Genomic DNA, 10927 nt, shown 5'->3' with positions numbered 1-10927 from the left:
GATAAAAAAGCTCTGCCCTAATTGGACAGTGACTCGTAAGGCAGCTCAGGCTTTAGCATCCCACAGAGACGGGCCAATCATGTAGTGAGTGGAAATCAGTGAGGGCAAAACTTTGTTGCATCCCATGAAACACCACAATCCATTCCCCGTAATTGGCTCTTTGGCCTTCCACCCCTTGCATCTGCAACTGCTGTCTCGATAAACGTTGCCAACTCTGTATCTGACATTCTAGTTATCTATGAATGGCTGTATGAAAAAAATGTGTGTGCGGCCCTGCTTCTGGAAATTAATTCCTTCTATTTATTTGTTTCACCAAGGACCTTTTACCTCCAAACGAAATGCCCTGATCTCAGTGGGGGTTTTGTGCTCATATCCTAGTTCTTCAATTTGGCAATGCTACTGTATGGGCTTTCATGTGTGTCTCACTCTGTCTTTCACAACCATTATGCATTCATTTGGCTATCATCTGGGAAGGCACTTGGTGTTTAAAGTTTGGGCAGGCCTCTGATGCGTTGTAATAACAGAGTATTGCCATTTCTTAATTTGACCTCACAATTGTACCAGCCATCAGCAAGTGGGGAACAATAGTTCACAGCATCAACTTCAAAGAGTTTCACACTTTGCCTTTGCTCACCAGTGATAAATGATTGAAGATAGAAGCAAACATATCTCTGATGTATCAATAAACCTCGCTGTCCAAAGGAGCGCAAAACAGAATCAAGGGGATGGCTTTTCTACACAGCAGACAAAGTTTAACACTTCACAAATATATGTGTGTGTGTGGAATTATGTTAATAATAACTGTCTGGCAATTTGTTAAAACGGATATGTTAGTCTGTAAGACCAGGTAGCCAGGTTAGCGTTTCTTTGTGAGCTGTGGCCTGTCACATTAAAGTGACCTTTTCCACATAAAAGCGAGTCTGGGTAATTGTGTGCAGTAAGCCCTAAAGCTGCAGTGTTGAGGGTAGAAACGCTGTCAGTACCACACTCGCCAAACTCCACACACGCCGAACAATTAAACAAAATGGTGCTTTTCACAAATGTTGTACCACTGCTTTGGATACACGTACTATACAAATCTCATTTTATTATTATATTAACAGTGTAGTTTACATTGAAAACATACCTATAAAAGACAATGAAAAGTATGTTGATTACATTCAGAGCGATTGCAGGAAAGTGATTTTGCACCAGGGACACAGAGTACAAATAATATCATATCCAACAATAATAATAGTTAAAAAGGTACATTCTGTGAAATCCTTTTTGACAAGTATAGACAAATCAGCAGTGGAGTGAAAGGAATTCAACTGCCAAAGGTCCAGAAGCAAGATGGCACCCATGATCCTAGCAACAGATCAGGATAGTGCATGTACAACATTGTAGGTCAGGGTGCAGTGCCTCATTAAATGCATAGACACATGTAGGATTAATACAAATGTGTCCATTAGCAGATATCCGATATAGAATCTGCAGGAAAATGTACATTCATAATTTGAAAGTGCTGATTGCCCATGTGCAACATCACCCACACTTTGACACCCAAAGCTCTAGTGGTTCCATGTGTTAAAATTGTGGCAAAAATGGCCGTAGACTCAAAATATCGGGGCAAAAAGGCTGTGGTTTTGCCACTGCAATCCATGTAAAGGTTGCAGGGGACACCCCCGCAAGACCCGTACCCATTATACCATTTAAGAGGAGCAGGGGACACCGCTGCAGCCCCCGCTCCCTTTAAATGGTGTAATGGGGTACACCTTTAACGGGTCAAACCACAGTATTTTTGCAGTGATTTTTTGTACAGGCAACATTTTTGCTGCGATTTTATCACTGCATACCTCTCTAGTGGTGTAATAGGCGGAACCATCACAGAAATTTCCTTTAAACATTTGGGGGCCCGCTGGTGCTGAAAGATAGTGCTCAAATGTTGATTCTTCACAATAGACACATACAGTATGGATCACGGTTATGAATTAAAGGCAAGTGTCTTCATAAAATGGCTTTAACCTTTATAACACTGCTGTGGCAATCACGCCTTTAGTGTTGGCTTAAAATATATGCAACAAATGCATGTACATTTGGCATTGTCCTCATCACCCAATTCTATTCTATTCTAAATCTTTTCCCAAAGACCACCACAAACTACCTTACTACTAGCTGCTTAATTAGCCTACACAAAGGCACGTGGAACAATTGGACATGACACATTTTGAAAACAAATGCAAATAGTGAGTGCAAATATACATGATTTGATTTAAACATATCTCAATTGGTGAAGTAAAAGATTTCAATTCAAAACTAAGTTTACATTGTTCAATACTTATATTAGCAATTGCAAGCATAGAACACCTGAAGGGCTGTTGAAACAGTATGCCCTCAACAAAAAGCTTAACTTTAGGCAGGTCTATTGCCATTATCAATTTGTTCAAGTGTGTCTCCTGTTTAAGAGCCCGATTCCATTTTGGTAAAGGCATCACATTCTTCAGAATTGCATTAAAATGGCCAACTAAGAAGTCAACAGTACCACAGCAAACAACCCCAAGAGGACCACAGCAAACAGCCCACATGTGGATCAGGTTCTGCTTAAGTCTGAACGATCTCAAACAAAGCAAATCAAGTTGAAAAGTGTTAACGAAATCAAAAAAAAACCATTATTAGATGCTGAGGAATTTGTCCAAACTAGTGTTGGCATTTTTGAAAATCATGGACAGAAAATGGCTTCCATCTATTTCCTAGTGAATAAAATAAATGAGGAGCCCAACGTTGAAACCACAATATAAATGGATCCTATATTGGATGGTAAACTGCACTATGTCCATGCACATATACAATAGATATTGCATTTCAGTAATGCCTTGACGGACCTTCAACTTTCATCAGGCACTGCTCACAAAGGCATCTGATCTAACAATAAATGTTTTAAGAAAATCACTAAACATGCAACCATTTGCCATGGACTTCATCAATAATGTTGATTACATTTCATTTATTTCCTCTCCCTGCACCACTCCTTGACAGCATTACTTTGATATGAAACACCCATATTAGCAACACCTTCAGTATCATCTGATGTGATATAGAGCTTCATAGACTAGTGGTTCTGCCAGAAGACGTCCCTGATATACCGAATTTCAGACTGGCCCAATGCCAATGTCAACACGACACACACACACAGTGGAAATGAAAGTGGAAGTCATGTGATGACCCACACAAATCTGTTCAAGGCACAAACCTAAAATTGTATCTTTACGATTTACAGACAGCTCTGTATGTTCTTAGGTAAAGTTTGTCAGAAAGCTACACATGCCCAGTCATCTAGCTGGAAGATGTGTATATTTATTGGGAAACCATATACAAGAGGTATTACTAAGAGAATATCTTTTATCTATACGAAGGCAGGGTAGACATCCTATAAGATGCTCAGATGTTGTAAGTGAGGAACACACCTATGTCCATTCACTGTTCTTCCATCAAAATCTCTTTATGGAGCGTTCATACCACTCGAACCTAGTCAAGACGGAACATGTTTTAGTTGGTTTGCAATCATTTGTTTTTAAACAACTTAGTAAATCAATTGATGCTCAGATTTTCAAAGTTTCTGAAAAAATGTGCAACGTCAAGTGTTGTATGGATGTATGAGAAGGAGACTATATAAAAAAGTGACAAAGCAAATTGACAATTCAACTGTGTGTTTGCTAAAAAAAAGACAGGACTATTAATAGAACAATGTTTATATGTTGGACCATCTATTTGCTCCCAGTGAGCCTCGTTGCTATGACATTTAAGTGCTAACGTGTATTGCACAGCAACCCATCAATAAGACTTCTGCTATGGTGGCATTGCAGGCATGGAAGTTGTCCATTGTGGACCACATAAGCACCAAACAGCAATAGGTTTGAGCACATGCACTAGCCTAACTCCTAACACATTCCCATGTGAAGGTAACTCATTAATTAACTTGATCTGAAGGTTGACATCTCTCACTGTAAAGTTATGCTATTCGTCGTATACACCAGATTTTGTGAACAAGCTTAATGGACACAGCATTAGATTGGCCCGCTCGAAAGTTTGAAAATAATCAAAGTTAAATACACGTTGGAAGTGTGGATGCCAACGTTTTCAGTATTTCCATGGACTGTCCAGTGGGCAATGAGGATTGCCTGTTGCCATAGGATCTCCCTTGATAGACAATATTCTTTGTAGACGTTCCCATCTATATGATCAGATTCCTCTTTAGCTTTGAAAATAAAATCTTAAGCCCTATAGCATTATGGGTTTCAAAATTCTTATACATCTTAAATGATGTAGTTCTGTAACTAAACCACATTTAAGACCAGAATGATGAATGACACATAAACTAGAGATTGTGTCTCTACAGTCAAAACAAAGGCTTTAGTGTGCAATGATTAGCAGTGTTGCAGACCAGCTGACTGCATATGGGGTTCATAGGATCACTGAGTCAGCCTTGTGGAAGCATCCGAAAGAGAAAAGGAGTGAGAAGCATCACTTAAAATGGCATCTGAAGCTCCTAGATGAAAAATAAACGTAACCCTGTATTGTATTAAGTCTCAGAGAAAGAGCAGGAAGAATAGTGGCAGTAAACCATAGGCTCAATTGTCTCCACGACATAATAACATATGAAAAACAGAAACAAGAAAAGGCAAATTAAATCAAGAATCAGCAGGTTTAAAATGGAAACTTGGCTTCAAAATAAAAGAACATCCATCGAGAAGGCGTATTTATATGATCTTAAATTCATCCTTAAGTTGGCCAACGCAGCTGTGCATTTTAGCTTTTATTTTATGATAGTTTTGACACAGTCTGACTCTTCACGTTATTGTGGACCGCTGAAGACATAGGCCCATGGTGGTGGATTTTTGATGAGAAGAATTGTTCTAAGAGGATCCAGCCCTCATTGGTAAAGACTTATGACATGGCACTTCAAAGATTATTTGACAACAGAGTGCATACCACACCATGCCCAACACTCCTCATCCATTCTAATCAGTGTGCACATGTGTGTGTGTGCTTGTGTGTGTGTGTGTGTGTGTGTGTGTGGGCATGTGTGTGTGTGGCATAGATCAAATATTGCCCATCGAAACGTTGGGAAGCAACTAGGTCTAGTGGACTAGGGCAGGCAATCCTGAAATCTGTAAACATATGAGACAATCTAGCTACAAAGCAGATATACAGACAAGAAAAACTGAAGTACTGAGGATGAATGGACGGTAACAATGTGTGGTGAAATATTCAATGGCACTAATTAAGTAGAATCACTGTAACGATGTTGAGAGTCTTTAAGTGCAGCACCTGTGAAGAAAAGAAGACACCGTCATGGGCAGTAAGACGAGAAAGCTCACATCACAAAAAAGACACTTCCCCTGCAATATAAGCCTTTACCCCAAAACTAGATTTACATGAATGTGCACACTCCAAGTCCTCATACAGATCACATGATGTGAGCATTTCCATTAGTTGGCATTCTATTCCAGGTAGACCTGGTGCGCATAGGTAGTGCCTTACATAAGGGAAGAAACGTATTGGTCCTTCATTATTTGTCGATGTTAAGTTCTGAATATCACTCCCCAGTGGGGGGGGGGCGGGTATGTGCATGTGTGTTTGTGAGTGTGTGTGTGTGTCTGTGTGTGTGTGTGTGTGTGTGTGTCTGTGTGTGTCTGGTTGTGTGTGTGTCTGTGTGTGTGTGTGTGTGTGTGTGTGTCTGTGTGTGTGTGTGTGTGTGTGTATATACTGTAAGATACCACTAGTTCCAATTTAAATGGCGCAATGTGATGGTTTAGCTTGGTCGTCAGGGACAACGCGTTTGCCTTGGAAGCAAGACAATGCACTGCAACAAAGGTTATAGGTTATCAGGTGCCTGTCTGTCAGTGATAGATCAAAAGAAAGAAATACAGCCCCGTGCCCTGAGACATTAAAGGACAATTGCTAGAGGGCACATAGACCTGTTCAGAGGGAGTTCAAAATGTGTTGCACAGGTTTCAATCACATCTGCATGTAGTGTTGCTCAAGAATGAGACTGTATTTGATTTTCGTAGCCAGCTCCGGTTTGTGAATGGTTCTTGGTTCATCGTGAACACAACGAAATACGTGGAGTCAATTCCAGGCAGTAGAAGGAACACTATGGGCCTCATTAAGAGTGGGTCGGTCCGGAAACAAGGGTGCCGGTAAGCTTACTGGCACCCATGTTCTGGACCGGCACATAACGAGTCTGCCTGCCGGGGCCATTGAGCCTGACAGGTATGACCCTGCCGGGCGCAGCAGCCATGCGAAGGAGAGTTGCCATGGAAGCACCGGCACTGTTAGCATCGGTGCCGGTGCTTCCGAGTCCCCATTCCCATGGAGTCCTTTGGAACTTTATGGGAATGAGGACTTACAAATTCCGGCGCCTGAGTTCCCACGCTGCCACGAATTGCAATGTCGCTATGACACCGGGAAGTCAGGTGCCAGATCTGGTGTTACGGGTTACCACTGTACTCCTAATGAGTGCCGATGTGAGACTACATGATTACAACATTGTTGAAGAGTATAGTTTACAGTAACATTAAGCTCAATGCAAAGAACGCGTATTGCACAGACTCAGAACTTAGATGCTGCCCTGTCGTATAATAAAGCAATTAAACTGATCCGCACAGCCAGGGGCCCAAGTTATAGGTCCGAATTCAGTGAGGGTATTAACAATGGGCCCCAGCGCCATTACCACCCGATCTGGCAGGCGCCGTGTTTTCGATCTAAAAACCCAGGGTGATGACAACAATGTATTTTGTGTGAAAGAACATGAGGCACTTCGGTGTCCTGTTCATCAAGCAAAATAATTACCTAAAATGGCTGCCATGGTGATAGAAGGCAGGGCCCCATGCAGAGCCCCCTCTTGCATTACCATGGAGGCCAGGGACGTGAAACAGTGACAGCAGTGGTGGCATGCCAAATGGATCAGATAAGTGGGGTAGAGGTTGTGAGGGTAGACTGGGACACCAGAGGGAGGGCGGGGGGTGGCAAGCAGGTGAGCTGCCTTCAGGTTGCTTGGAGCACGGGCTTAGATCGTGGGATTCAGGCCACGATCCGAGGCACCTGATTATGGCTCCCCTGCCCCGGTTGCAAATTTCAATCCAAGCCCTATAGGTGAAGGTTCATTACGACCATTACCTTGCAACATAGAACCCTTCTACTGCTGAATTTACAAAGACTGTTTATGCATACTTCTGCCAGACACTGCATTTATATTTGCTGCAGATCTTTGGATAATTTACAGATGAAAACTCAAGCTTGGAAGAGATTTCTTAAATACACCTTTGTTTTTTACAACATCTAGTAAGCCAGATAGATATTGATGAAGGGGCCGTAGTTTCAAAGAAAATGTCTCCTACAGGTAGTAATAATAATAATAATAGTAGAGATTATTGGTAATAATATGCAATCTAGGCTCAGTAAGTAACTAATTGCTCCCTGCTTTGCAGATAAATCTCTGAGAGAATATGGGTAACAAAATTATGGGGCAGTGCTTTTTAAGCCAATTATATACTCCTGGTGTAATGTCCTGCCTAGCTTGCAAGACCTTTTGGTTTCTTTGCAGGATGACATATAGGCTTCTATCTATGTGTTCTGAACTTTGAGAGTAAGTTTGTGAGGAATATCCATGATTTTTCACCAGTTTACACTGTTTAGCGGGAGTGTGGGGAAAGAGGGCCAATCATTGTGGATTCAAACCATTGATTGGATCAACACACCAAGTGAAGATTTTCAATACCTGTCCAGATGCCTGAGGAAGGGGTCACGATTGCTATTAGAACATTCTACGCTCATCGGCCGTGGACAATGGCCCACCATCCCATTACGGCATACCCACCAGACTGCAACAGGTTTCGTGGCTATTGTGGGTTGCTTGGTAAGGCCTGGGACATGGCTGAACCTCAAGCCCCAGTCAATTCAGCCATAACTTGCAGAAACAGCATGCGTTGCTCAAAGTTACACACATCAATGGGTGCCGCAAAATATATGTTATAGGATTTTTATAGTTGTTTCATATTTCTTAAAGAGGAATTTTTGATAACTTACATACCGTGCTGGAACAGAATGATACATCTTCCGTTATAAAAAGCATTGAAAATCACTGAAAAAAACATTGTTAAAGGTGCATTATGGTTACGTTGCCCTGCCCCATTTCTACTGTAGGTTGGTTGTCATGGCTAGAGATATTGCTGAAGTGACTGCAGCCCATGTGCAGTAGCCCTGATGCCCTAGTGGACACTGGACCGGGTTGCAGGCTAGGTGCAGTGGATATGGAGGCCGGCTTGGTGGTGCCCATCGCATGTAAACTATGACTTGCATCCCCAACATGTGATTCATAAAAGTGATACACATCAGTATGCACTGCAAAAAAGTTGTTTGTTAAAATAGTGTTACAGTTATTCCATATATATTAAAAGTGGAATTATAATGACTTACATCGAATGCTCAAACATCATGAAACGTCTTCAGTTATAAAAAGCATTGACATTCAGTGAACACACGTTGTTAAAGGGAAGTTATGTTTAAGTTCCTCTACTAAAAACCAGTGAAATTAGGTGAAAAAACGTTGTTTAAGGGCCTTTTGGTTGCAGCGCAAAATCTAAAAACCAAAGAAATTCACTAGTTATGGTAAACTGTGCAACATAACTCACGCCCGTGCCATGATCTGCACAGACTAACACCCAGTACATGAAATATGACATCACAAATGGCATCTTCGATGTATCACATATAATAACATCACTACTCTTTATGAATCCTCATGAAAAGTCCTTAGAAGGGGTTCAAATTAGAGTATTGCTACCAACATGAAGGTGGATAGGTAGGCCTCTCAGTATCACAAATTGTACATATTCAAACATACATTTCTAATGAAGTTCTGTCGATATTAGAGCAATCTAAAAATACATAAAAACAGGCAATGACTGCAGCATAGACCATAGAAATGGAGAATTCTCAATCCGGTAGATTGTGCTAGTAGAATCATACATTGAAGGCTATCACAACCTTCATGTATGTTAAACTTGCTGCCAAGGGCTCCGTATACAAGAATAACTAGACATGTGCCTGGAAAGCCATAGTTTACTTAATGCATACAAATCATATGCACACACAGGGAAGCTCCAGTAAGGGGCAAACACTTATTATGATCAGAGAACGAAACTAAGATTAGAGTCTGTCATCATGCGTATGGGACCTGCTTATTGTTACATGTATGTGCATCATTAGCTTATGTGAAACTCTAAAGAGAGTATGCTAAAAACATTGTGCGAGGTTAAAGTCTACAAATACAGCACCTTTATAGTATGTGTATCATGCTTTCATTGCAGTACGTCCATGTCAAATCCGGTGTTTAAACTGCTTAATGTCACAAAACAAAAACAACAACAAAAACAACTTACTAGGATATTTGATGTCATCAGTACTGTCATTGATGATGCCATTCGTGATGTCATCTGTGATGTGCTGGGGGTTAATCCAAACAGTGCGTTTATCGGGATACAGGTTATTGTGGCGTAGTTTACCATAACTGGTTCATTTACTTGGTGTTTAGATAATGTGCTGCAACGATAATGTCCCTTTAACAGAGTTTTTTATGTTTGGCTTTGCACAACTTTTTATTATAATATATCTCTACATTCAAAGAAGACAATAGGATGATACCTTAGTTAGGCTAACAGTCATTTATTTTTAAGATTTCATAATCTTCAGATTATGCCATTAGGCACTGGAAGAGGGAAGCTCAAGGATTCACCTCTGCAATGTCTTCTCTGTTCATGTCTGTTTCTGATTTGTGTTTCCTTCATAAAGAGTCTTGCCTCACACATTCCAGAGTGAAAGATGTAAATGGGGGACTGCAAAAGACATGCAAGCAGGCAAGAGAAAGGAACATTGCTGGGCTGCTCTCCCAGAGGCATGAAGGGACGGGGTCGTGTCAGTCATGGCATGTCCAAACCTACTGAAAGACGGTGTGTTTTTGGCAGTGTCAATTGCGTGTCCATCTCCCCTGAGCCAGATTCCCACCTTCGTTGAAGCTTGGGATAGGAAATGCAGCCAGACTGTTGGACAATTGTATTTAGAAAATGCTTCAGGCTGTAGGTCGCATTTTCAGTGTTGCCTCCAAAAGGCTGACCCGAGATAAATAGAGCAAGCCAGTCTCTGCACTGATGCCTTAGCAAGATCAGTGGTGGCATCGTCATCCACATGTTGGGCTTGCGCGTTTAGAAGGCCACAAGGGAGGCGGGACCATTAGTCAAAAGAAATACGCAAGTGTACTCCAAGGGCATCTCATTAGTACCAGCTGTCCAAGGAAGGGGACGCTATTGCTATTAGAACATTACACCCATTAGAAGAGTAGAAAGTTCTGTTTAAAACACAGAAAGGCAGAGGAGAAGCAATAGCTACTTAGACAACTTATGCCAACCATTATAGCCTCCTTACACAACTTTGAAGTGGAGAAATGCCACATGTTTTTACCCCTAGATAATCAAACACGTTTTCTTCTTTTTCATTGTCTTGGGTTGTGGTTCCAAGACGGCCCTAATGGCTTCATCAAACACTGTCTTCAGGTTACGCTGTGTCATGGCAGAACATTCCACATACTTCACAGCACCTACAGAAAAAAAACCACAAAGAGCACGAGAAAAAGAGAGAGAGAGAGAGAGAGAGAGAGATATAAAGGGTGTTATTATGGTGAGATATCCTCAGGAGACCAAATGGCTACACCAACAGTGGCAGCTTCAGGAACTCCCCAACAATCTGAAGCAGCTCCTGCGGAACTGGTTTCATGAAATCCCACCAATTGTAAAGGAGCTAAAAAAAGATGGGTCTGCTTGGAAGCTAATTATCCTGTGCTCACACCATTGTTCTCCTTCTATAGTACGAATACATAGTACATCGACATTCT

At 41.4% G+C, this 10927-nt stretch overlaps 1 protein-coding gene across 2 annotated transcripts in view; it reads right to left on the bottom strand.

Moving 5' to 3' along the window:
• Positions 1–1055: 1055 nt before the first annotated feature.
• LOC138582073 (ras-related C3 botulinum toxin substrate 1-like) overlaps positions 1056–10927 on the bottom strand; it is a 74869-nt gene continuing 64997 nt past the window's right edge. Inside the window, exons 6-7 of one of the 2 annotated variants that reach the window (XM_069653022.1) lie at positions 10462–10633; positions 1056–5307 (exon numbers count right to left, since the gene is read on the bottom strand). In XM_069653022.1, coding sequence (XP_069509123.1) covers positions 10500–10633 — 134 coding nt within the window. In that variant the 3' untranslated portion in view covers positions 1056–5307; positions 10462–10499. The remainder of the gene's footprint in view (positions 5308–10461; positions 10634–10927) is intronic. The other variant, XM_069653021.1, reaches the window with a different exon arrangement.

Source organism: Ambystoma mexicanum, chromosome 3q (genome assembly GCF_040938575.1).
Source record: "Ambystoma mexicanum isolate Mex_15411 chromosome 3q, UKY_AmexF1_1, whole genome shotgun sequence".
NCBI lineage: Eukaryota > Metazoa > Chordata > Amphibia > Caudata > Ambystomatidae > Ambystoma > Ambystoma mexicanum.
Note: the sequence above shows the minus strand (reverse complement) of the source record. Positions and strands in the feature narration are given on the sequence as shown.